The 27,020-nt window shown below is 50.9% G+C and overlaps 1 protein-coding gene and 1 long non-coding RNA gene across 10 annotated transcripts in view; one reads left to right on the plus strand and one right to left on the minus strand.

Moving 5' to 3' along the window:
• Positions 1 to 261: 261 nt before the first annotated feature.
• SLC6A12 (solute carrier family 6 member 12) overlaps positions 262 to 27,020 on the minus strand; it is a 31,095-nt gene continuing 4,336 nt past the window's right edge. The window contains exons 1-17 of one of the 9 annotated variants that reach the window (XM_077871532.1): positions 26,591 to 26,958; positions 25,635 to 25,706; positions 24,650 to 24,734; positions 22,356 to 22,628; positions 16,443 to 16,577; positions 13,307 to 13,447; positions 12,435 to 12,522; positions 11,216 to 11,348; positions 9,895 to 10,029; positions 8,388 to 8,491; positions 7,949 to 8,073; positions 7,413 to 7,525; positions 6,779 to 6,916; positions 5,966 to 6,068; positions 3,406 to 3,506; positions 2,758 to 2,928; positions 262 to 1,344 (exon numbers count right to left, since the gene is read on the minus strand). In XM_077871532.1, the coding sequence (XP_077727658.1) occupies positions 1,201 to 1,344; positions 2,758 to 2,928; positions 3,406 to 3,506; positions 5,966 to 6,068; positions 6,779 to 6,916; positions 7,413 to 7,525; positions 7,949 to 8,073; positions 8,388 to 8,491; positions 9,895 to 10,029; positions 11,216 to 11,348; positions 12,435 to 12,522; positions 13,307 to 13,447; positions 16,443 to 16,577; positions 22,356 to 22,569 (1,845 nt within the window). In that variant the 5' untranslated portion in view covers positions 22,570 to 22,628; positions 24,650 to 24,734; positions 25,635 to 25,706; positions 26,591 to 26,958 and the 3' untranslated portion in view covers positions 262 to 1,200. Of the gene's footprint in view, positions 1,345 to 2,757; positions 2,929 to 3,405; positions 3,507 to 5,965; positions 6,069 to 6,778; positions 6,917 to 7,412; positions 7,526 to 7,948; positions 8,074 to 8,387; positions 8,492 to 9,894; positions 10,030 to 11,215; positions 11,349 to 12,434; positions 12,523 to 13,306; positions 13,448 to 16,442; positions 16,578 to 22,355; positions 22,632 to 24,649; positions 24,735 to 25,634; positions 25,707 to 25,991; positions 26,549 to 26,590; positions 26,959 to 27,020 lie in introns of those variants that run through there. The other 8 variants (XM_077871530.1, XM_077871531.1, XM_077871529.1 and 5 more) reach the window with 8 other exon arrangements.
• On the plus strand, positions 7,787 to 11,543 carry LOC144297435 (uncharacterized). The gene is made up of 3 exons (XR_013364466.1): positions 7,787 to 8,080; positions 10,477 to 10,604; positions 11,244 to 11,543. It is a non-coding gene; the product is annotated as an uncharacterized LOC144297435 (long non-coding RNA).

Here is a 27,020-nt window from a genome sequence, read left to right on the forward strand (position 1 = left end):
AGCCCCTTTCTCTCCATGGGAGACCAACAGGCTTTCACACACTCTGAGCCATCTCTAGAGGGAGTGGAGATGGAAAGTGGCAAGAACAAAAGGACCCAGAGAGGAAATCTGGTCAGATGAATATGGGCTGGCAGAGAAGATGCCAATCTAGGGAAAGCTGCTCACCCCTCTATAGAGGGGATACTCTCCCTCCCACCCCAAGACAGTGGAACTAAACAGAAACAGGGTGAGGCAGAGAAGACTAGCACACGGTAGCAGGTGATCTGTACTTGCTTGTTAACCAAGGCAGGAGGGTATAATGGAAAGAACCATGGCCTGAGAACAAGGAGGCCAGGTTTTAGGCATAGCTATGTGAACTTGAAAAAGTCACTCTCTCTTTGGTCCTCAGTCTCCTCACCCACAAAGTCCAGAGGTTGGACCAAAGTGGGGTGGCCAATGGAGCTGCCTAGAGCACTATATTTGGAAGGCCTGTGAGGTGGGAGAGACTCTGTCATCGATTAGTGATGTCTGCCTGGGCATAGTACAGACACCCTAAGCTGTTCAAAGAACAGCCTAGGGATCACCTCTGAGTCCCTTCCATCCAGTGCTCCGTGAGTGGAGGACAACATTGCAAGAGGCGTGTGGGACTAGGGACACCTCAAGAAGCCTCCAGGAAAACTCAAGACAATGATGGCTCATGAAGGCTTTTTGTTTCTCTAGTTCCTTCCCCACGGACTCCAGAACACTAAGCCTCATGAAGGAACCCCTCTAAGGGAATGTCAGAATCCAATATGGTGCGTTCAGTTGTCACTTCCAACATGTTGTGTTCCATCGGGATCTCCGAGTCAATGTGTGATATGTACTCCCGTCAGGGCTACCCTCCCAACACATAAGTATAGAAAGCTGGAATGTCCCTGCAGTGGGAGCTCCCACACAGTGTAATGTGTTAGATCAGATGGTGGACTCAAAAAAGACCACCCTTCTTTATAAATAAGAAGGTGTGTTCCAACAGGATGGCGTATTGCAGCAGGACCACATCTCGCCCACCAGAAGAGCTGCCCTGCTGAGGAGAGAGCAGCCTGGCCTCTGGCTGAGGACACACACAGACATTGCAGAGGTTCATAGCTGGACTGAGTAAGGGGCAGAGGTAAAGGCTGTCACTGCAGTGGCCCTGACAGAGGAGGTTCTTGGCTCAATAGCCACCTGGCTGCTGGCCACATCCTACAAGTGGGTCTCCTTCTCCCCAACTATTAGTCCCTCCTTTGTTGGGGAAGGCCCGCAGTCCTGGCTGGTACCACCATCCAGATACAGGTGTTGCTTGGGCTGTGGCAGGCTGGGGTCAGGGGTGGTAAGCTGTCGTAGGCGCTGTGGAGAAAAGAGAGAATGAATGGATGCTACTGATGAGAAAGGCACAGATGTTTCGTCTCGTTTATATCCCCAGGGCCCAGCACAGAGCCAGGCACATGGGGGCAGTCAATAGAATCTGGGTGAATACATGAACAAAAAGTTTGAGAAGAGAGGAGAGACAATAACATGGTGACCAAGAGCATGGACTGGCTGAGTTCCAGGCCTGGCTCTCTTACTAACTACTTGTGCAATTTTACGCAACCCATTTAACCCCTCTGTGCCTTATCTATAATGAAGATAACCATAGTACACAGCTCATAGAATAGTACCTGGCACAGGGTAAGTTGGTCAAAAAGTACCCATTTTTTGTTCCTCTCGCTATTGCTTTTATAATGTGATCAATAAGTCCCTATTACTTCTTATGAGTATTAGTACTACTATTTTTACTGGTATTGGTGTCATCTCTTCCCTCTCCTTATTGCCTTGAAAGCAGATGTGATGACTGGAAACACGGCAACCATATTGTGACCATGAGGTGGTGAGCATCATGATGAAGACCTGCTCAGGATGGAAGTGCAGAAATACAGGAGGACTTTGGTCCCTAATGACCTCTTTAGGTGGTTGAACCAATGCCAACAGCACCCATCTCTGGTCTTCTTGATGTAAAAAGAAAGTAAGCCTATTTGCTTACTGTAGGTTGGGTTTTCCGTTACTTGCAAGCCGGATAGATTTCTTTTTTTTTTAAAGATTTATTTATTTATTTATGATAGACATAGAGAGAAAGAGAGGCAGAGATACAGGAGGAGGGAGAAGCAGGCTCCATGCACCGGGAGCCTGAAGCAGGACTCGATTCCGGGACTCCAGGATCGCGCCCTGGGCCAAAGGCAGGCGCCAAACCGCTGAGCCACCCAGGGATCCCCCACCAGATAGATTTCTACACGTGTAAGGTCTTTGTGGGACATGCTCTATTCCCTGCCAGGTAGGCATGCCTTAAACTCTAAACAGGGAGCCTTTTGCATGTGGTTCCCAGGCAGAATTAAGATAAGAAAGAAGCCAGGAGCTTGGGTATGAAATGAACTGTGAGGGCTGGTTATTAGTTTCCTGGCAGCAAGGACTTTGTGCTCTTTAAATCTCTGGGCATCTTTAAGTTCTTGTTGTGACTCTATTTCCTTCTTAAGCCTTTGACAGTTTACCTTTGGTAACCTGCCCACATGATCTGCTGGAGATAGGATTCTGAAGGTCTAGGACTCAAGGACTTTTGAATGTTTCTGCAAATGAAGCCATTGGACTGGTCTTCAAAGCAATTCTCTTTAAGATTCCATCAGACTGAAGGGTGCCCCACACTCAGAGCTGGGCCCCAGCCATGGTGTCCTGCCTACAACCTCTCTCAGCAAACCCCTCCTGCAGTGTATCACTTCCCCCAGCCCCTACCTTCTTGAAGGAACCCCGGGTCTTCAGAAGAGTGATGATGACAAAGAGTGGGACGCAGATCATGGAGGAGAGAGCCAAGAACCAGCCGATGGAGTAGCCCCAGGGAGGGTACACGTAGATGTTGTTGTATTTGAGAGGTGTGTACTGGCTCAAGGAGAAGAGGAAGGTGGCCTGGAAGGAGAGGGAGGGATGGATGCAGATAAGACAGAGAGCCTTTGAAGTCCTCTCCTCACCTGCTTCAATATCCAGGGACAGAGGACGAATTCATGCACTGTGGTGTATCGCTGAGGTAAAATAGTAAAAGGCATCATGAGCTGTGGGCCAAGGTGCTAAGGACTGAGACAGGAGGAGCTCTGAGGAAGGGGGTAGGGGTGGAGGAGCCCTAAGCAGGAAGAGAGAAGGAGACCACCAACTGGGAAGTTGGGCAGTGGATGGAAACGCTGTGAGAAAGGAATGAAACAGGAACTGGAATGAGAGTAATGATGGTAAAGCCGCTGAGACAACCCCAGAAAGGAAGGGCAGGAGAACCAACCCAGAAGGGGAAAGGGACCGGCCTCCCCAGGTCACTGGACAGGCAGGTAACCCAGGCATGCTGTTCCTTGTCCCCAAGTCTTCTGGAGGCAGGAGGGTAGCTGGGTGGGCACATACCAGGCAGAGTCCAGGGGTCAGAAAGAGCCAGGAAATCTTCACCAAGGGCCATGGCCGGTAGCCAATCATGTCTTCAATGTTGTCATAGAAACGATCAGCCCCTGCTCAGGCACAGAGGGAGAAAAGTGTGAGAACAAGAGGAAGGAGACAGTTTGTTCGTATCTGGGGAGGACTCGCCTGGCTTTGCCCTCTTCCCGCCACCCTGTGAGGGGAAACTGGATCAGGGCACAAGAATGAGATGGGTCTCTGGCACCCCAGCCACAAGGCGGGGAACAAAGAGGGAGAAGGGGCTGCCACCCTAAAGCTGGGTGCCCTCGAGGGCGCAATCCTCTGTCCCCTTGTCTAGGAGCAAAGACCCTAAACTCCTAACCACAGAGGGGGATGTGAGCCTAAAATGCCATAATGGTGATGCAAATGCTCATTTATCCATGCTGCAGAGATGAATCCAGTTTCAATTCAAAACACCAAAACAGCAAAGGTCCCACTGTGCAAGCACAGCATGCTAAACTCACAGAGGGCCAGAAGCCAACAGAAAAGGAACGACAGTCTAGATTCTGGAGTCTGGAGGAACCACTCTGCTTTCTCAAGAAAGATGGCAAGAGGCTGGATTTGTGTTTGTGAAAGCACTGACTTTTTTTTTTTTAAACTAATTTATTTATTTATTTTTTTAATGATTTATTTATTTATTTATGATAGAGATAGACACAGAGAGAGAGAGGGAGGCAGAGACACAGGAGGAGGGAGAAGCAGGCTCCATGCTGGGAGCCTGATGTGGGAATCGATCCAGGGACTCCAGGATCACGCCCTGGGCCAAAGGCAAGCGCTAAACCGCTAAGCCACCCAGGGATCCCTTTTTTTTTTTTTTTTTTGACTGTCCTTTCCTTTCCATGTTTGCTCCAGATCCAGGCCCAGCTCATCCTCTAAAAAGAGAGCCACTGATTGGGAAAGACCTTTGGATGGCCTATCTTCCTTCCTCAGCCAAAAAAAAATCACTTCCCACTGATTACTAGTGTGCATGAAATGCCTCCATTAGGGAGTCATTCCTTTGGCTTCCAAATTTCTCCCCCAGTTAACAACCAGATATTGCTGGGAAGGTGTAAAATATTAAGGTTCCTCAGCTCTTTAGGCCTCACTGTGTTGGAATTTATCAGATCCTCTGAGAACAAGTTCTGAGAAGCAATAGAGGAAAATCAGAAAGACATCAGATGCTTGAAGTGAGAAGATAAGAAACAGGTCCAAGAAGAGGAAGGCCACCAGATAGGAAGGCTTAGGTAGCAAAATAAAAACCTTCCTACTCCTGGCTTTCCTACTCATGCCCACTACATGGCACCCACCCACCCTCTCTGCCCCGCGCCTTGTTACATTAGCAGTGCATCCCCCTAACCTGGCGCAGTGGAGCCAGATGGTCCTGGAGTATGATGATGCCTCCTCCACTTACCAGCTGTGGGAGCTTAGGCAAGAGACCTACCTCTCTGAGCCTCACCTCCCCTGCCAAGGGCTGTTGTGTGGCTTGCGAGACAATGTATGCCACAATCAGCACATTGCTTGGCATTCAGCCGTGCATCGACTGAATGCACAAAAGTTTCTCTGCTACTGTCATCAGGCATAGTAATGGCATGGATGTGGGATGCCTGGGTGGCTCAGTGGTTGAGCGTCTGCCTTTGGCTCAGGTCATGATCCCAAGGTCCCGGGATCGAGTCCCACATCGGGCTCCCTGCATGGAGCCTGCTTCACCCTCTGCCTGTGTCTCTGCCTCTCTCTCGCTCTGTGTCTCTCATCAATAAATAAATAAAATCTTTAAAAAACAATAATGGCATGGATGTTATAGCATTCAGCACCACTGGCTAGTTACCTCCCACATGGAGGAGGGGTAGGGCCAGTGGTGGAAGTCAATGGAAGGCAGAATTCACTTCAGTATAAGAAAAAAAAAAATGTGTAACAGCCACAACAAGAAAAGCTACCTTGCAAACACGGGAATGAGTTTTCTGTTCGTGGAAGTATTCAAGCAAAGTCTGGGTGCTAACCTGGAAAGGGAACGTGGGGATGTGTGGAGGCTCAGACTAAGTGGCTCTAAAAAGTCTCTTCTGGCTAGGACTCCTACTGGCAAGGGCCTCCAGCAGCTTCTGTATCAAGAAAAGTGTTCCCTGCTGTTTCTGATTCCTCTCACAACTGCGGGAAATGGGTTTGTCTTTGCCCCAGCTCTATCTGCCATAATGAGAAATGGGGTGCCCGTGGTGGATGGACTTGCCAGTGAGAAGAACCAGGGCAGCAATCCAAGACTCGTAGAAAGCAGAGGGCCAGCGCACCCATCTCTCATCCTGGGCAGATCGTGCCCTTCCGGGGATCACGCCCTGGGCCAAAGGCAAGCGCTAAACCGCTGAGCCACCCAGGGATCCTTTTTTTTTTTTGACTGTCCTTTCCTTTCCATGTTTGCTCCAGATCCAGGCCCAGCCCATCCTCTAAAAAGAGAGCCACTGATTGGGAAAGACCTTTGGATGGCCTATCTTCCTTCCTCAGTGTCCACCCCAGAGGCTCCCGCTCCCGCTCCCCCTGCACTTACCGTACACCCAGCTGATGCAGATCACTTCGAACATCGCCAGGAAGAGCAGGCATATGCCACTGGAGGCATAATAATCAAACAGCTGGAAGATATACATCCCGCCCTGCGGCAAAGTGAGGGAGCTAGGGCCTTGGCCAGGGCAGGCGGGGACCCGCTCCAGCATCCGGGCACCCATCCTGCCCAGCCCCTGGGAAGCCATTCCTTGCAACTCAAAGGAGTTTGCCTTGACTGCCCCTGCCCCCAGAGCCCTGGTCTAACATCAGGACAACAAGCCGTGACAGCTGCAAAGACCTTGGGAACGTGGGACACACACGGTTTCATCCCCAGCATCATGTCTCGTAGGAGTTGCCACCACCTCACTCTGCACGCACTCCTCTCCCTGCTCCAGGCCTGAAGAGGAGTCAGGGCTGGGCACTTAGCGTGTTCTTAGGAAAAGGTCCCTCTCCTTCCTCTGGGCTTGGGTGGGTGGTAGAAGGTAAACCTGAAGCTGTGCCAGCATTCTTTAATATCAGGAGGGAAATCTGGCTAAGAATGGCATTCCTGATAATGTCCTTAGAGCAGCTGGATCCAACCACGCCTGAAACCAAGCTCTCTCTTGACTTTTCAGTTCCCTGCCCTCCCCCCAAAACTCCCTTTTCTGCGTAAGCCAGCTGGCATTTGGTTTCTGTCACCTGACACCAAAAGAGCTAACTTGAACGTGGCGCTGTGATGAAGCAGAGCAAGTGTCAACACCCCCTTTCAGCAGATGAAGAAGGTGTGCCCCCTGGCTCCCTCACCCGGAGCCCAGCCTGCAGGCCGCACACTGCTGCTCACCTCCGTGACCAGAAAAAGCCCCGCCAGGTAGCACATGACAGCAATGGCAAGGATGAGGAGCTCCCGCCGCCCACTCTTCCGGAGCTGACTGGGGAACATGTCCATGGAGGCTGTCACCAGGCACTCCACACAGACAAACTGCGGGTGGGAGGGGAGCTGGGGTGAGAGGCACCGCCTGCCCTTGGGCCTTCCCCAGCATGGCTTTGCCCTAGCCACCTCTCACCCCACTCACCCCACTCGCCCAGGCTGACACACAGGAGCACGGGAGGGACTCAGGGCAGAAATGGGGTGACTGGCCCTGCCTTTGCCTGTGTCTCTACAACAGACGGTCCCAGCCTTGGGTTTGGAGGGGGAGACATGTTTTCTGTCCCCAAGGCTGGGGGGGGCAGGGCTGGGCAGCTTGAACTGATTGGCTGGAAGGAGGCTAGAGGGACTTTCGGGGGGTACCTGTGCTTGGGGAAGGGTCAGTCCTGAGGGGAAAAGGCAGGTGGCCCCCTCAAGGTCAGGGGTCACCCAACCAACTGCAAGGACAAGCCCTGAAAAGAGGAGGGGGACTTGGAATATATGGTCAGGGAAAAGGGAGATGGGGAGAAGGCAAGAAGGTCACTAGGGCAGGGTGGGTGGGGTGACAAACCTGGCTGTCCAGCCCAAGGAAGATGAGCATGATGAAGAAAAGGCAGGACCACAGCTGAGATAAGGGCATCATTGTCACAGCCTTGGGGAACGCGATGAAGGCTAGACCAGGACCTGTTGGGCACACAGCACTGTCAGGGTCCAGAGAGCTCTGCCCTCGGGGAAGAGCCTTCTCCCAAGGCACTGTGTGAGTGTGTGTGAGTGTGAGAGAGAGTGTGTGTGCTCACATGTGAGAGAGAGAGAGTGTGTGTGTGCAGAGGAGAGGCTCAAGAGGGCAAGGGAGTTTCATCCTGGTTCTGGGGCGCTGGCTGTGCACCAGTTCCTCCACTTACCCACCCACACACACAGCTGCAGGCCTGCCCCCCCCACCCTTGTCCCCTCTCCCGCCTCCCTCCCACAAGTAAGAAGGCAAAGCAGTGTCCCCAGATGCTGAGAAGGTTCACATCAGCCAGCTCCTGAAGCCCTGCCTGGGACCCTGTAGGGGAAGTCTGTGTTCTCCTCCTTCCCCTCAGGGTCCGACAGCAAAGCAGTACCTACCGGACTCGGCCACCTCAGAGATGGGCAGCCCCTGCTCTTGGGCCATGAAGCCCAGGATGGAGAAGACCACGAAGCCAGCCGCGAAGCTGGTGGCACTGTTCAGGAAGCAGAGGGCGATGCTGTCCCTGTGAGGTAGGAAGGGGAGGGGAGGGAGGCAGAGGAGCCAGGAGGGGGAGAGAGAGCAAGGAACCCCTCAGGAGGGGGTGTGGGGGAGGAGATATCCACAGACAGTAAGGGGGAGCAGGGAGTGGCCAAGATGCAAGAGGAGAGGGATGGAGGAGAGAATGGGGGAAGGACAAAGATCAGGTATGGGCAGGTGAGAGGGAAACGGGAGGGAGAAAGAAATTCAGTCTGGAACAGAAGCTGTGGTTCCCTGGCTACACTCCAGGAAGCCTCTTCCCTCCACCGCCCCCACCCCCACCCCCACCCTCAACCCTACCTGTAGCAGTTGTTGTGATACTTGTTGTAGCTGCCCAGGGCAGTCAGGCACCCCTGGCAGATGGCGAAGGAGAAGAAGATCTGGGTGCCCGCGTCCATCCATACCTGCGGGAGACCACAAGAGAGTGGCAGGGGAGCGGAGGGTGCCACCCTGTCACCCCTCAGACCCAGCTGGGCCCCTGGGTGTTTAGATTTGGCTCTGGGGGCATTCAGTAGGCGCCACTACTTGGGTTTCCTAGGAGGAGTGGCAGTGCCCTTCAGGGTTGAACTGAGAGCATCTGGCTCACTCCACAAGCACTAAGGGCCTCAGGCAGCCACAAGAGGGGCAAAGGGCCACTTCAAAATATAAAGAAAAACCCAGGACTCCTTAGGGGAGAGGGGGAGGGGCAAAGAATGTGCTCAGACAAGTCCTAGAGGTAGAAATAGAAATGCACAGTAAATCTGTCCTGGAAATGTCCAGCCCCGCAATAGTAAAAAAAATTAAATAAAAAAAGAGGGGTGCCTGGGTGGCTCAGTCAGTGAAACATTTGACTTCAGCTCAGGTCATGATCTCCAGGGTTCTGGGCCCTGTGTCCAGCTGGTATTGAGCCCTGCATCAGGGTCCATGCTCAGCCTCAAGTCTGTTTCTCCTTCTCCCTCTGCCCCTCCCCCCACTCATTTTCTCTCTCTCTCTCTCTCTAATAAATAAGATCTCTTTAAAAATTTAAAAAATAAGTCAACAATATGACACTATTTCAATCTCTCAAATTACCAAAGATGAAAGGTTAAAATGAATTATTATCAAATCTCTCATGGGCCCTGCAGAAAAAAAGGGTGCCCTCTCATACCGGTGGAGAAAATCTACATTTCTCTAAAGCCAGTATTAATGCTCATACTCTTTGAGGGAGTGATTCTAACTAAGTCTGACTACTGTCAGGAAACAATCAGAGATGTGGTCAAAGATTTAAATACAAGGTGTCCACTGCAGCTGTATGTACTATCATAAAAAACTAAATGTCCAAGAGTAGGAGAAGGTTGATGACGCTTGCCCTGGGTGTGAGTGCTCAGAAGACACAGAGCCTTGTCTGTTGTGCCCACTGCCCTACTCCATCGTTAGAGCACTAGCTGGCACTCAACAGGTCCTCAGCACATTTTGAGTGAATGAGTGACTGAATGGATGACAGATGGAGGATGTATTATGCAAGCGTTTAAAATGACATTAACAAATGAATTTAATAACATGGAAAATATAATTTAAATGTAAAAAGATCCATCTCTATATAATTATCTCAACTATGTTAAAACACAGACACACATACCAACTAGAAAAAGGGTTGGAAGGAAATATACTGAAATGTTCATAGAGATGATAGCTGAGTGGTGGGTTTACAAGAGATCTTTATCTAATTGTTCTATATAAAGAACAATTAGATAGCTATATTAGAGAAAAGCAACCAGAGATTTTCCAAAGTACCGCTCTGGTTTGGGGTGGGAAACAACAGAGATATGGTCCCCAGCACAGCTCCTACTTGGGGGTCCTTGAGGCGAAGCAAATCAGGCTTCAGGTAATAGATGACACCCTGGTAGGCTCCGGGAAGGGTGATGCCTCGGATCAGCAGGATGACCAGCATCAGGTAGGGAAACGTGGCTGTGAAATACACCACCTGGAGGGAAACAGGCCCAGGTCACTCCTGCTGGGACTCAGCTGCCCGGAGGTGCCAGGGAGCTGTGGCAGTCCTCCTGCCACCCCTCCTCAGGAAGCACGACTAGCACTCAGCTCAGTGTCCAACACTTCCCTAGAGATGCCAAGAGGGTGTAAGCACCTGCAACTCCCCACACCTTCCTTTACACATTCCAGTGGGTCTCAGGCTCCACAGGCAGGTGGAGTGTGAGATACACATCAGCAGGGCAAGGAGGGAGAAAGGACAGGGAGGGGCACAAGCTTCCAGCCATAACATTTCAAAGACTATTTTAAAATCCAGAATGTGATCTCCTGGAATCCCTCATCCTGGCTGTTCTCCCCATGCCCCCTGGTGCGGTGGGTCCTGGGAGGGGGGTGGGGAGCAGACTGGCACAGTGACCTGTGGCCAAACGTAACTGTACTTTTCCAGGCATAAGCTTGGGGGAGCAGCGGTGGCCTGAGCTCTGGTCTATGGAGACACTCTGAGGGATCCAGTCTGCCCCTGACCAAGCTCAGCTCCTTACCCGAGGCTGCCCTTGGAACAGGCTCATCAGAAAGGTCAGTATCCTGTCTGTTCCTGGCTTTAAAAAGCATGAAGCACCAGCCTCAGAGTCCCTGGGTTGGAAATAATTGCTCAAATCTGAACTCTCTCCACACACAATAAGCCACTGTTATCCATTCTTAGCTTGAACCCCTTTGATGATTGGAAACTCTCCACCTCAGAGACAGTTCTGTTTGCTGGCTCATACCACATATGACAAAAAGCAAGTCATAAAAGGGTATGGTCCTAATTGGATAATATGCACACATAATAGATACAGATACACACAAACATACATATATGGAAATCTGGAAGGCAACACAGCAACACATTAACGGGGGTTAGTAGATCCAAATGGCTACCATGCTGGCTCGTACAGTGATTAGGGGGACGTTTATATTCCTTATTTTGTTCTGTATGCTACTTCTGTAAACAGGTCTTTTATATTCATACTGAGAGAGAAAGTCTTTCCTCGTACAGAGCTAAACTCTTCCTACCTATCATATCCCCTGTTCTTACCATGCCTCTCCCTTAAACTACTCTTTCTTTCAGTCCTCTAGAGGGACTGTGAGTGTCCCCCTGGATTCTGGGGGCCACAGAGTGCTTATCCGGGGCCAGAACATCTCACCTTGCCTGTGGTCTTGACTCCCTTCCAGATGCAGAAGTAGCAGATGAGCCAGGCCAGCAGAAGGCACAGAGCTAGCTCCCAGCGCAGAGCCCCCAAATCATGGATGCCTGAGGTGATGCCCAAAACACGTCTCCTGAGGATGGAAAAAACAAAAAGCCAGGTGAAAGGCTAAAGGGGCAACTTGCCTTTGACTTCAAGTTTCTTGATTCTTAGAGCTGACCCCACAGATCTCATGTTCCAGGCTTCCCCTCCCCATCCCACTGCACCTCCCCCATGGCCATGCCATGTTCCCACCTGTGGTCTGTATGCCCCTGCTGTTAGAAGACCAAATCACGTAATCTCATAGGTATCTTTGTCTTTCTAAACATCCAGCTTTCTCTGTTGTACAGAGAGATAGAGAAAGAGAGAGAGAGTGAGGGTGGTAAGTAATGTGTGGATGAGTAGATGGAGAGTAGACACATACGCATGATGCACATGTAGATGGGGATCAAACAGAGGGGCTGGTATATTTTAGTATCTAAAGAACGTAGGGACTGGTGGAAATGTGAGTGCATGAATGTTGGTGGACGTGTAAGGTTTGGGTGACATGAGGGCCTCCATGTGTGAGGGTGTAGGTAGACACATGTGAGTGTTGGTAAATACATGTGGTCTTTAGGTAAGTGTGAAGGTAGAGACAGACCTGTGTAAGAACAAAGGTGAGCACATGTGAACAGGGGCAGATATAAGTGCATAGTCATGTGGGAGGGTGGAGGCATGAGCAGGGTTTGCCAATTTTGCAGTACAAATACTCTCACTTGGCCAATTCAAGCTAACAACATGACATCACTGAACACGAAGCTGGGCAGTCATGTGCACAATCTGCTCTCCTAAACTGGGGCAGACTATCGTTGTGCACCAGTGGACACGTGTGTGTAGGTGTGAAGCTGTAGGTAGATGTGTGGGGGTGTGTATGGGTGCAAGGATACAAGTCGACATGGATAAATGTGGAAGTCTAGGTGGACACAGGTGGACTCAGGAGTCATTGGGAGTATGTAGGTGGACAAGTATGGGTAGATGTGTTTCCCCAGATCTCTGATGCGTGAAGTGGTAGGTAGGTAAGTGCTGGAGAGCATGAGCAGAAAGATTTAAACTTGCATTCCAAGCCCAGGCCTTAGACATCCAAATTTCCCACTTGGGGCCCCTGATATGTGGCATCCACGCCCAGAATTCCAGCACCTACTCCCAGAATTCCATGACAGGTGAGGTGAAGTTCTCAGAGGAGGTCGCTGTGCGGGCTCCCGAGTGGTTAAGAAAGTCCATGCAATGCTCTGTTGGGAACAAAGGTGGCTGTGTGTTAGCTAGGGACCAGATGGGGAGAGATGCCCTGACACCCTGGTCCCTCCAGCCCTCTGACCCTACAGCCCGGCAGTCCCCATCATTCCCAGTCCCAAAAGCTTCCTTTGGATGCCATTTACCGGGAGTGGCTCATGGGACCAGCCTCCTTTGCCACGTGCCTCATACAGCTCTTGTTGTGAATCTGACTGTTTCTCTGGCCACCCTGCCAACCTACCTCTGACAGACTTCAGGTCCCCTCTGCCCCCATAACTTGCCCACTCTCTCTCCATTCAACACATGAATGGGCTGAGTCCCTGTGCCTGTGCTTCCCCCATACCGCATGCTGTTCACATGGTGAGTTCTTTCTCATCCTTCAGCCCTCAGCCAGCTCTTCCCTCCACTGTAACATACTTTCTGCAATTTCTTTCCCATCGCAATTTGTAATTATTTTATTAATTTGTCTGTTTCTATCACTAGACTGTAAGCTCAGGGAGGGCTGGGGCCGGTTGCTCATGCTCACCCCTGGATGTCTAGCACCTGGCACAGAGTGAGTGACAATCCCTTTGCAGTGGCAGAGAATGTTCACAGTCCTGCGGGGTTTTCCATCCTCTTAGGGGCTAGCATAGGTTCCCACAGGCAGGCCAGCCAGCAGGACTGCACCAAAACCCTCATAGCTCGGCTTTGAGGCAAGTTCTGCCCTGGGTTCTGTCACTGTAGGCCATGGGCAGCCCAGCCCCCTAGGGGGAGGCGCCATCTCAGGGGCCCTAACCACGATACCTGTGTTCCAGGCGTTGGTACAGGTCGTCCAGGGCAGCTCAGAGGTAAAGGAGCTGAACAGGTAGAAGAGAGCCCAGGCGAGGATGATGATGTAGTAGATGTTCAGATAGGACTCAATGACCACAGACGCCAGACCGATGCCTTGGGGAGCAGGGGAGGCAATGGGGGAACAAAAACAAGAATCCAAGAGATTGATGTTAGCCCAACAGTCCAAAAGAGTCACACGGAAGCCCCCAGCCATGGCTAGAAGGATATCGGGTGCTACAGGATGAGAACCGCTGCTTTTGTTTATTGGCCTGAGAAGCCATGGACAGCATATTTTCCTAAATAAGAAGAACAGGTCGCAGAATGCTCTGGTTTGCATCCTTCCAGTCTTGCAATATATATTTGAATATATCTCTTCTTCTTCTTTTTTAATGAGATAAACTCCAAAAGTTAACTGTGGTTCTCTAGGGGATAGGATTTCAGTTCACTTTTTAAAGTTTTTTCCCCCTTTTTTCCATCTGCATTTTCTAGTTTTTCTATGACAATCACACGCGACTTGTAAGGTGGAAAGAGGGTAGAAAGAGCAAAGGAGTAAGTAGGGAAATTTTGGTAAGAATCAGTCTCAAGAACAAAAGCAAAAGAAACCAGCAAGGAAAAAGGGGGGGGGGGGGGCTGTAGAGAAACCTGGAGCCTGAGGGGGTCTCAGGCCATCTCAGCGGGGAGTGAGGGGCGGAGTGTGGGCGGAGGAGACCTGCGCTTGATTCTGACACGCGGGAGGGAGCGGTTCGGAGGCTGGGAGGGAGCCCGGGCAGGGCAGTCACCAGCAGCCCGCCTCCCCACCCCCCTGCAAACCTCCCCTGCGCTTCCCTCCCCCCACCCCTGCTCCTGCAAATGTGGGATCTTTTCCACGGTCATTTCAAAAGTAGCACGTTGCCAGGGCGGCTGCTAGGCCGGGGCGTGAAGGCGGGCGGAGGAGAGCGGGTCTGCGGGTGCGCGTCCGGTGCTCCAGGGCGACTCACGGACCGGCCGCGCCAGGGCGGACTGTGGACAAAAGCACCCCTTGGCCTTGGCCGGGCCCGCCCGGATCGTGCGCCCCGCGGGCCGGGCCGCCGGGGCCAGAGCGCCTCCCACCCCGTGTTTTCCTGCCGGGGTCTCCGCAAAGCCTTGCGCGGTGGGGGCGGGCGCCCAGAGCGACTGTGGCGGGGCGGCCCGGCCTGGGGAGGGGCGTGGAGGCGGGGCTGCTGGTGGCCAGGAGGGACCCCGGGGAGACCGGCCGGAATATTCAGGGCGCGCATACAGACACCCACACACCCAAACAAGGGGCCAGCGTGTGGCCCGCGCTGCCGCCGCCGGAAGGCGCTGTGCTCCCATCCATCGCCCCGTAAACACCCGCGGTGGGGGGGCACCTCTGCCAGGAGGGGTGATCTGGGGGAGGAAGCCCGTGCCTGGGTGTGAACTGAGCAAGGAGTGGGGGTGAGCACAGGGGGTGTTCTCTGTGTGCCCACGCATAGGCTCGCTGGGAGGGCCAACTGCCGGGTAGGTGCAGGTAGGCCGGGGGAAGGCAAGTGGTAAGCAGCCTGGACCCTCCCACCAACATAGGTGCCGGTGCCTTGATGAGCCTCTGTCCCTGAGACCCCAGGCCTTGGCTTCTCTGTCTCTTCAGCTTGGAAAAGAGGAAAGGAGCAGCAATCCCTTCCCCCAACCCCTAGGAGATGCTTAGTTTGCTCACCCTGTCAGTGAAGACCCTCCTGGAGTGTTAGTACAGAGACGCCAGCCCCTGTGTGTGCCATCCAAGAGCTCGCTTGGCCCCAGGGATAGAGCCTAACTGGGCAGGACATCAGGATCCTGCTAGGGTCTAGAGCAGAGCACTGAGAAACTGTGCTCTGGCTGAGGCCATAGCTCTCCCTGAGGACCTAGACCTCCTAAGTAGACGTGTATGTGGGCCAAGCATCACCCTGCCTCAGTCCCTCACTGCTGCTCCTATAGGGGTCCATGAGGAATCATGGACATAATTCCAAGAGGAATCAGTACCAGACTGGCCTGGTCCCTGCAATCAGACCCTCAATCAGTGGTCAGATTCACAGCCTGCCCAGGAGCCAGTGTTTCCCACCATGCCCACCTCTGTCCAGCCTATCAGGCTGGACACTAACCCCAAGTAGCCTAGCCCCTGAGGCTTCCTTAGAGACTGACATGAGGGAAACAGTCTTCCCCTCATTTCAAGTATGCAGAGAACCTCACAAAAACAAGGGTTGGTTTTCCCACTGGCCCCCAGGGGACTGGCACAGTCAACTAAAGATAGGGCGGGGATGGGACGCCTGGGTGGCTCAGTGGTTTAGCTCCTGCCTTCAGCCCAGGACATCATCCTGGAGACCTGGGATCGAGTCCCGCATCGGGCTCTCTCCATGGAGCCTGCTTATCCCTCTGCCTGTGTCTCTGCCTCTCTCTCTCTCTCTGTTTCTCATGAATAAGCAGATAAATAAATCTTAAAAAAAAAAAAAAGATGGGATTGGGGGGGAAGGACACCCCAAGCTGCTCACATTAGTGCCAGCAAATCCATAGAGAGAACAGGAACTGCCCCTAACCTAATCCCTAACATAGGAAATAGCATGAATTTTCAGCTCAGGGAGACCTGGGTTCAAATCCTTAGTAAATGATCTCATTTTCTCATCTACCAATAACTAAGAGAATTCTTACTGGAGGATCCAATGAGGAAATTCAGGTAAAGGGCTTCCCTGAGCCCTAACACACAGCAGGGATAGTAGATGTTAGCCATAATCATCATCATCATCACTATGGTTATGTACCCCAGTGGCCCATCTGGGGCATTGCTGTAAACATGGGGATAGCTTTCCAGGAAGCTGGTGAAGATGAAACTCCAGTGTTCCTCACTCGCAAGCATCCCTTCCAAGTCTCTGCATCCAATTTTGCCCAGGTAATCTTGTATTGTCTTTCTTGAGGAGTGCCTTCCTCCCCAGGACCTATTACCTTTGGGTCCCACAAAGCCTGATGACACTTCCTACTTCCCCCACAGCACTGAGCACAGGACCCAGAGTAGATGAATAAGAAGGTGGTAGCCGGGAGAATGAGGAGGAGGGATGAAGGGGTGGGGGAACTTGGTGGTCCTGGCAGGGGAGCAAAGGGTAGCACTCACCCTGAAGAAGGGGGCAGATCTTCCTCCAGGCTGTCACGCTGCCCTGGCTGGTGTACTGGCCCAACGCCACCTCCAGGAAGAACACCGGGATGCCGCAGGTGAAGAAGAAGATGAAGTAGGGGATGAAGAAGGCCCCTGTGGAAGGAGAAGATCGGCAGGGGCTGAGCCCTCCATCCTGTCCTCGGCCCATCCAGGAGACCTGCGTCCCACTGCTCGGCCTCCTCAGTCTTCCTCTCCACCCTCCCGGGGCCCCATATTGGCTTCTGATCTGCAAACAGAGGCAGGCAGAAATTTTCTAGTCTGAACCCCACTGGGGATAGGGAAGACCTTTGAAGAAGGGGTGAACGTTTAGGTGGAAATCCTAACAGATGCACTGCCTATTTTCTCGGTGTGCTTAACAAACTTAGTCCAATGATTATTTTTGGAACTGAAACTTGTGTTCTGTATAATTTGATATGCTTAATAAATTATCAAGTTTGCTACATTTTAGAGAAAAACAAACAAAAACACCTTGGAAAATTATTTTTCCTCTAATAGTTTTCAGATGGATTTTTTCCCCCTCTGCCAAGCTCTGATCCGAACTGGGGTCACAGCAGAGAAGTCCATTCCTCCACTCAGGCAGATTCTCGGGCACTGGGGTTTTGGCAGCCATGTGATTAGGCCTGACCTACGGGCCCACACAGGAGGCCAGGCTGAAAAGGCATCCAGCAAAGTAGGCAATTAGAAGACACCCTAAACTGCCAGCGCCTGCTTCAGTCACTAAGACATACATACATACCTCACCCCAGAAGTGTAACCAAGGGGGAATGGATTATTGTTTACTGCACCATAATAACACTTAGCACTTATGTGGTGTGTACCGTGTGCAAGGCATTCTTCTAAATGCTCCACCGACATCAGAATTCTCAAAGAACCACCTCCCATGGGGCAGGTTACCATCATTATCTCCATTTTACAGATGAAAAAACAGAGGCACAAAGCCAGGTGGTTGGATTCTGACTCTGTGCTCTTACCCACCCCATTATAATGCCTTGCAAGTAATCCATGTTACTTTGTAGGAAAAAGTAGAAAGTACAAAGGGGGAAAAAAGGAAAGACACTTTGTATAGCCTTCCAATTTTCTTATAAACACACACACACATATATATAGTATTTTTTTGGCAAATATGAGAACCTAATATATGTTACTTGATAACCATTTAAAAGCATGTCACGAACCTATTATATCAATAAATATAGATGTCATCATTTTAATAGCCATATAGTATTCCACTATCCTAATTCATTTCATTGGTACCTCTACTGGCCTTTTTGGTTGTAATCCATTGTCAACATCCTTGTGCACTTGGCTGATTGCCTCCTTAGTATAAATTTCCAGTTGAGGAATTGGTACATCAGAGGGTATGCATAATTTCTTTTTGCTTTTTTTGTGATAAAATATATATAACATAAATTTTCCTGTTTAACCGTTTTTAAGTGTATGGTTCAGTGGCATTAAGTATACTTACATCGTTATCCAACCACCACCACCATCAACTTCTAGAAACTTCTCATCCATCCCAATCTGAAACTCTGTAGCCATTAAACACTAACTCCCTATTCCCCACCTCTTCCCAGCCCCTGGTAACCACCATTCTGCTTTTTCTCTATGAATTGTTTTTCTAGACACCCCATGTAGGAGGAATTATACAGTACTTATGTTTTTGGTGCCTGGTTTATTTCACTCAGCATAATATCTCAAGGTTTATCCAAGCCATTTTGAGGCTGAATAATACTCCCTCATGTGTGTATACCACATTTTGTTTACTCATTTGTTCATTGATGGACATTTGGGTTGCTTCCACCTTTGGGGTTTGAACATTTTTTTAAGGTTCTCTGATGTGCGTTTCCAAATCGCCCTCCCAGACTCTCATACAGATCTGAACTGCCAGTAGCAATTTGTGAAAGTGAGGGAGAAGGCTTTGTGTGTGAGTCTTCTGGGCCCTCCAGAGCCACAACAGCCAGTAATTCTCCAAGTCCTGAAGTCCTACTTACCCCCAGGTTTGCCGATACGTTCTGAGTACCACCAGAGCATTCCTAAACCCAGTGCCAGTAACACCATTGACTCCAGTTTACGTGGCTTCGGTGGCTACAGGGGTGAGGCTGAGAGGCAGTGTTTGGGAGAAGTGTTTGGGCTCAGGGGCTCTCCCAGAAGACACTTTACTGGAAGTCTACAGCGGCGTGTGATCCATGGGCCCCTTCCTGCTGTGTGGAGATCCTTCCCTCTCCTGAAGGAGACAGCTTCAGCTCTACCCTTGGTGTGTAGACTTCTGCCCCGCAGAAGCCAGAGAGAGCTCAGGAGGCCTGGAGCCAGGCCACCCTCAGGCTGAGTCTGCCCTAGAAGGTCAGCACTAGGCCTGGGCCTCAGCAGGCAGTGGGAGGAGGTTGGTTCTGGAGCGCCTACAGGAGCATCCTCCATCCTCGGCTTTCTTCCGGGGTTTTCAACACACTATCTCTGCAAATGTCTTCCCCCCACAATGAACTTGTGAGAATCCTCACTAGGAGAGACTGACCTGGCCCACAATCCTCTTGGCATCTGCCCAGGCTCTAGGCACAGGCAGCCTGATGAGGCCCCTCAGGGATCTCAGGACTTGAGATGTGTTTATCATTTCCCTCCCTTTGTTCTCAGGTATGCCTTACTATCTCTGCCAAGTACTCGCTCCTGAACCACTGACAGTCTGGAAACTCTGGAGGATGATCTAGTTTAGTGATTCCTGCTTTTTTGAAACCAAAGACATTATTGCACCAATAACACCATTTTTTTCATTCCTCTTGAAAGATTTTTCCCTACTGAACTGTTTATTAACTAATAATTAATTATTAATTGATGAATATATCAGTAAAAACATATTTAACTCCTTTTTAACTACTTTTTTTCTTTTTCTTTTTTTTTTTTTTTTTTTTTTTAAGAAAGGCAGACTGCCACATGCAGTGCCTCATTTGGTTGTGTCTGAAGTCTTAGAAGCTTGACTACCCTTCATTCTCCTACCAATGGAACTGAAGAGTTCATTTGGACGTTCTAGCAGGGAGCACAGCTACTCCTATACTGTCCTCCCCTATCAAAGAAGGTCATCCTCTTAGCTGATTGCACAGCTTCAGGAGGAACACACATGGAGCAGTGCAGGAGGAAGGGGACACCCACCTAGCTGGCTGGATCAGCCGAATCAAACCTGGCAATCAGTGGGGTGACAGATGTTGCAGCCAGATTGCCTTCACATCCTAACTGACTAAAGATTTATGGTCAGCTTGAGATAAACCCTGTTATCACAGTGAGTTAGTACAATTCCAGCCTAGAGCAAAAAGTTGACATTTGAGTTAGTCAGTGAAGTCATAGATCCATTATTAAATTGTCTGATATAAGGAAAACTGCATCCCTACTTTCCTAGAGCCCCAAAGACCAGTGGCCTCAGATTGGGGCCCATGACCTTGGTTAGCTCCCTCACATGGGGGGAGATGAGGGAGACCCAGTAGAGGGGTGTCAGCATGTCTTCCCCAGGTATTTCGGTTGGGACAGAGCTAATGAGATGAACACAGACCCTGCCCAGTAACTGCCATCTGGCACTGCCTCTTCACAGATGACCCAGGCTCAGCCCAGTGTCACTGCACACTGTCACAGGGGCTTCTCTCCCCATGCCGCCCCATGACCAGCTACAGTGCAGCCACCAGGTGGGACGAGGTGGTATGGGCACTCAAACCCAAAAACCTATCTCCGGGACCCTCATTCTTTCTCCTTTTCAGATGGCAGGGTGAGAGATGTGGGAGCCAGTGAACCAGGCTTCCAGGGCTTGCAGCTACCAATTACTTCTGTGGTCTTGGGCAAGTCGCTAAACACTCCAAGAAGCTTCCGTGTGCTCTATGAAAGGAGGACTCAGCCTGGGTCATCTTCTGCTCCAGCACTAATGCCCTGTCCTGGCATAGGACAAAGAAACAAGTCACTGCCCCTATCACTTCTCCCTGTCGTCCCTAATCTCTGGCCAGCATTCACTCCCATTCCCCATCCTGCCTCCGTAGCCCTGACCTGCCAGGAAATCCCATTTCTATTTCTTTGGGGCTATAGGTTCAAGCAGTTGGGTGTAATAACTCTAAGTTTTGAAATAGAGCAAAATACACAGTAGATGCTCAGTAAATACCTGCCAAAGTAAATATGGGGGCACCTGGGGGGCTCAGTCAATTAAGCATCCGACTCTTGATTTCAGCTCAGGTCATGATCTCAGGGTCGTGGGATTGAGCCCCGAGTCATGTTCCACACTCATCGGGGAGTCTGCTTGAAATTCCCTCCTCCCCCTCAGTTCCTCCCCCTCTGCCCTCTCTAAAATAAATAAAGAAATATTTTTTTAATTAAATATGAATAGCGTTTAGAAGGATTTTCTAAACAATGATTATTTTTAAATAGGAATATTTCTTCTTTTTTACCCTTCTGGAATGTTTCAGATTTCACAATAAATGTGTAAAATTTCCACAAAAAGAATAAAGGTATTTTCGAAAGGCAAAGATGAATCTGTCCAGTCACAAATAAATTCATATAAACAAATACTTCCATTTGTATGAAAATTCCAAATAGGTAAATCCATAGCCACAGAAAGTAGATTAATGGTTGCCAAGGGCTGTCAGGGAGAGGGAATAGAGTGACTACTAATGGCTTTGGGCCTTCCTTCCAGAATGATGAAAATGTTCTAAAATTGGGACACCTGCGTGGCTTAGTGGTTGAGTGTCTGCCTTCGGCCCAAGGCATGATCCTGGAGTCCCGGGATCGAGTCCCACATCGGGCTCCCTGTGTGAAGCCTGCTTCTCCCTTTGCCTGTGTCTCGGCCTCTCTCTGTGTCTCTCATGAATAAATAAATAAAACCTTAAAAAAAAAAAAAAAGAAAATTTTCTAAAATCAAATGTGGTGATGGTTGCACAATTCTATAAATATACTAAAAGCATTTAATTGTACGCATAAAAGGATTAATCTGGCCCCTTCCCAACATGCCCCTACTTATTCTATGGGTGCTGAAAAATAATAAAGTTATGTTTATTTAATTTTAAAAAAATCATAGACAACATAATATTTCTCTGCTCAAATTCAACAGTTCCCATCTCACTCAGATCAGAGCCTACAAGATGTGAGCCCTGTTACCTCTCTGATCTCTTCTGCAACTCTTCTCCCCATCTGTCACTGCCCTCTAGGCTGTTCTTCAAACATGCTGGGTGCACTTTCACCCCAGGACCTTTGCACTTGCTTTTCCCTCTGTTTGGAATGCCCATCTATAAAATTCACTCCTTTAGCTCCTTCAAGTCTTTTTCTGAAATGTCACCACCTCCACACAAGCTTTCCTGGTCACCTTATTCCACATTTCAAACCCTCCTCCCCTGCCCAACAATCCAGCATTCCCTACCCCTTTTATCTGCTTGGTTTCTCACCATTCCACTCCTCATCATTCAACATACCATGCATTTTACCTCTTGGTAATCTGTCACCCTGCACTGGAATATAACACACAGAATGTGTTCTGTGTTGCATCTAGAACAATGCCTGGCACATGACAGGCCCACAACAATACTGATTGAATGTATGAATCCTATCGGCACCCGACATTGTACAGAATCACAAAGGACTGTTGTTATTCATTATGATGATCATATCTTACTGGACCCTCAGATTCCTTGGTCCTGCCCATTACCTCAGTTATCCTTCTTGGTGGCCCTGGGAGGCATCATCCCATTTCATGGAGGAGGACTGGGAGGTGGAGCTAGAGCTCAGACCCAGGCCCTCCAACTCCATTGCACGCTCTTTCCATGTTACCACATCAGCAGGCAGGAGGTGCCCAGGTAGGCCCTGCCTGGCTGTCAAGGCACAGCTCGCCCCACCACGCCTACCTCAAAATGAACTCACCACCTCCATTTTTGTAGCAGAGATAGGGAAACCTCCAGACATTGCCCAGCCCAATGATCTCCCCGGCCACTGACAGCACAAACTCCATCTTGTTGGTCCATTGGCCCCGATCCTTCACCTGGTCCTCCCCTTCCTGGTCCAACTTCTCTCCCTCCTCAGGGAGCCAGGAGACAACGGGAGGCCCGTCCTCGGGGACTGCCACTTTTCTGTCCATAGCCACGTGACGGACTGGGAGGCCGCAGAGCGAGAGTGGGCAGGATGGTGAGACAGGACCTGCTGGGTGGGAGAAGTGATAAGCTGTATAACCCGATGGCATGCCCTCCACCCCTTCGTCCTCCAGCCTCGTCTTTTATTGTTGTTGGAATATTGCTGTCATATTTCATATTGTTGGAATCTTGGTTGATACTGTTGGGCTGTTGATTTTGTTCCCAAATTCCCAATGACTTTTACACCTCAAGTTAGGCTTTCCTCTCATGACTCAGAGAACAACTAGGGGGCCAGTCTTAGCTTGTCCATTTTGCAGAGGGGGAAATCCAGGCTTTGATGGATGAAGTGATTTGCCCACGACCACACAGGGGTAGATTGGGATGAAAAGGCTGGGGTCTTTCATTCCGAGTCCCTTTTCATATTTATAGCCAGCCAGCATCCCCGCTGGCCTGGCTGCCCAGCTCCACAGGGGCCAGTGAGTGGCGCCAGCGCAGCCTCTGGCTTCCAGGCCAGAAGGGATCAAAGCCTGCCAGGGGTGACAGGAGGTCAAAGGGCAGGTGTGGCCCAGGTGACTGCATGGTCTTCCCCCAGCCAGTTGTGTGCTCTTCCCCAATCCAGGCAATCGATCAACCCAGGGTAAACATGGGAGCCAGCTAGCTCTGGGCATCTGATTGGGAGGGAAGGAGAAGGTGGGGCCTCTGAGCAAGGCCAGATGAGACCCAGATTGGGGCCAGGACCAAGTATAGGCCTTCGAGGGAAACCTGGCTCTTTTTCTCTCACTTGTGTCTCTGTCCTGAGAACGAGCAAGGGGTTCTGGGGGTGGATCCCAGAACTGTAATCACTCGGGTGGTGGTCAACTCCAGGTCAAGGTGGTCCCACCAAGGGAGACCCAGATGAGGCTGTGCATGATAGCAGGTCACTGTCCTTCCTGGCTCCCTACTCTCCTAAAGAGTCCAAAGCGCCCTGGACTGCCAGAAATATGGCGTGGCCTCTCTGGGTTTTACTGTGTCCCTACCATTGTCCACTTGTTGACTTCCAGGAGATAAACGGTAGCACTGCGGCGTTGTACCTGGAGTTCTGGTTTGCCTTCCCCGCCCTCCCCACCCTCCCCCACATAGCCAGCCTGAGGCTCCTGGTGAGCTGCCAGGAGGAGGTGTCGTGGCTACAGAGGCTACAGAGGGAAGCACCTACCCACCGCCCCTCACCTCCACCGGGTGCTGGGGGACTCAGGGTGACCAGAAGCTACCAAGTGCTCCACGCTCCCCCAGGCTCTAGAGAAACACAAGGGATTCTTTTTACTAAAAGAAGTGTCTGTGTTTATTTGTTGGTCCTTTTAACCCAGGCAACAGCCCAAGCCCTAGTCAGTTAGAAAGGCGTGGCAGGAGCCATTTGAGGTTATGGAAATTTTTGAAGGTGACTTGGAGGGTATAGGTTATCCCAGGAAGGGGAAAGCCTGTCAGGGTGAGATGGGTGTTGGGATCTATGCAGAGTCTCCATGGCAAGTTCAGCCCAGGAAGAAGGATGAAGAGAGAAATACCTGATGGAAATCAGAGGTGTTCAGCCTCTGATGTCAGGGAGGAAGAGGAAAGGCTTCCAGGTTCAGAGGAGACTGTCAGACCCCAGGGGGAGGTTTTGAGAACCAGAGTATCAGGTTGAAAGAATGGCAGCCTGCCCCCAGGGGAAGAGTTTGTGCTACCTGAACCAACTGGAAATGTTGCTACAGAATTGGGGCTCAGGCACCCTGAGGAATGGCCCTGGAATCGTTATCAGACAAATGAATCGATGAATGAATGAATTAAAAAAAAACATTAATGGAAGAAGCACAGGACAGGAAACCTAAGATCTAGTCCAGATCTAGCCAATAATAATATTAATAAAAATTAACATTTGAGTAATCGTTGTGCCAAAAACCTACACTTCTTCACAGAGGTTATTAAATTTCATCTTCTTTAAAATCCTTGAAGTGGGTATTGCTATTAATTCCATTTTATCAATGAGGAAGTGAAGCTCAGAGAGACTAAGGAACAGAACTTGACACCCTACAGGTGTTCAGTAAAACTATTTTTGAATGATTTAAATGAACTTACCAATATAGTAAGTGATGGAACTGAGTCTCTAACTTGCTGTGTGACTTTAGGCAACTCACGCGTCCTCTTTGGGCTTTAAGTCTCCCTGGAAGAGAGAATGAGCCCTGTTCAACAGGGATGTTGGGAAGGTGGAGGATAAAAATAAGATCCATATAAGACAAGGAGAGATGTGTGCCTTTGCTAGCCAAACCATAGTGTAGCTCAGCTCAAGGTGAGCCCAAGCACAGAGGTCACCAGCAGGGTGGTCAGAGGACAAGCATTACTGTTCTCAGACCAGAAGCAGCTATGTGAGGACCACGCTAGCCTCAACAGTGGAAGGAGGGGAGACCTGCCGGGGCAAAGGAATAAGCTATGGGAAAAGCCGAGGGGAATGCAGGGTGGGGAAGCAAAGCTCAGAGCCCAGTTTGGGCACAGGGTTTGGCTTGTGTCAGGATAGGGAAGACAGAGAAGAGAACACACACTGATGAGCTGGTATGGATGTGACATATTTGGTTGATTTTTGTTTTGTTTTGTTTTGTTTTTAAGAAAAGGTTACTGGAAAGATCATAATTTGTAGATTAGAATGAAAAACTGGAATGGCAGAAAGAAAGCCAAGAGCATGTAGAAAAGAAAGCTGGCCCCGTGCCATGGTAAGTCAAGGGGAAACAGGCCTTCAGTGCAGCAAGCGGGATTCAAGTTAGACTCAGAGAAGAAATGTCCAGGAGGATGTCAGACATGAAAACAAGCTGTACAGAATTCTCCCGTGGGGCTGACTTTTAAAAGCCAAAAGGACGGCGTGCCTCCCTACCCTCTTGCCCTCCTCGCCCTGCTCCCCACTGTGCCCTTCTATCTCTGGCCTGTTTGCTGGGAATAAACAACAGTGTTATCCACAGTCAAGATGACTTCCAGAGAGCTCTTCCTCCCCAAGATCCTCCCCAGCCCCTAGCATCACCTTCCCACCCCAGCCACGCAGGAGCAGGGTACAGGGGCATGGATTGGAGCTCACCATATGACAGCGCCCTCCAGAAGCAAAGACACCTACACCCACACGGAGCTCAGGGCTGCCCATCAAGGAAACCTTCAAGAAGTTAGCAAGTCCAAAATTAACCGCTCTCAGGAGCTGGGCATGGGTCAGGGTCCAGCGGAGAAGCAGACAGGTGGAGAAGTGCCTGCAGTTCCCCGAGGGCTGCTAGGATCCCAGCTCGGCCCCATCACCCTGCCCGGCCAGCACAGGACCAGCCCAGCCCCGGCCCTGGGGGCACGGGATGCCCCAGCCCCTGCTTCAGCCCACACCCACATACCAGTTCCCGTTTCTGTACACACACTGGTGCCATTCCCGTCACGTCCCCTTGCACACACATACCTATGTGCACGGCACCAAAACCTCCCTCCGTCCAGTCCTTCACACTCTGTGGGCCGCTTGGCTCGGCTAGTGGCCACCCGCACCTCCTGGCGGCTCCCTTGTCACCCTTCCCTGGCACAAGCATGCCATGCCTCCCCACACCCTGAGCTGGGGCAGCTTCCTCCTTCTGGGAGACACCTGGCTCCCTGCTTGCCCTGCTCCACCCGGAGAGGGGGCGGGAACCCCTCGATTGCATGGCTAGTTGCAGGTCATGGGGCCTCAAGGGTTGTCCCGTCCTCTCTTCCTTCCCACCCCACCGGGCACTGTCTGCTTCCCCTCCTTCTCTCAGTCAGGTGATCACCCCTCTGTCACCCACTCCCTTGGGCCAGCGCCCCACCTCTGGACTTTCCCAGCCTCGTCCCTGAGCAACTGAGAAGCTGTGGGAGGCTTGGTGGGGTGGGGTGATGCCCCTCGTCCTCAGACTTTCTTCCCACCCTGGTCTTCTGTACCCAGACACACACAATTCTGTGAAGTCACCTCCCTGGACTCACCCCTGCAGCCCCTCAGAGGCCCCTCTAAAGGACCACAAAGACACAGCCCACCCTCTGCTTCCTGCTCACCTCAGTCCCCAGCTGGGCTCCTGTGCTCAGCTCAGCTCCATGCCTCAGGTGCCCCCCACCGTCCCGGGGAAGCCGCTTACAGGAAGCCCACACAGACCGGACCAGAGAGAGGAACTGGTCTCCACCTTTGCTCCTTCTCCTGTTCCTCCTCCCAGTTCAGAATCCCATCCAAGTCGTTGTCCTGGGACTCCCAGAGAGCAGCCGTGTGTGTGTGTGTGTGTGTGTGTGTGTGTGTGTGTGTGTGCTCACGCACACTAGTGTATTGGGAAGTGAAGGGACAGAGAAATACCAAAAGCAACAGGAGGGACTGAAGCCAAAAGTTTGTGCACTAGGATTACAACATCCAACCCCAGGAAGCCAAGTCCTCTGTCCCTAGTCCCCCACCCCCATCGCCCTCCTGCTGTGCCCACCCCCTGCTGCCGCCCCCGCT

Source organism: Canis aureus, chromosome 25 (genome assembly GCF_053574225.1).
Source record: "Canis aureus isolate CA01 chromosome 25, VMU_Caureus_v.1.0, whole genome shotgun sequence".
Taxonomy (NCBI): Eukaryota; Metazoa; Chordata; class Mammalia; order Carnivora; family Canidae; genus Canis; species Canis aureus.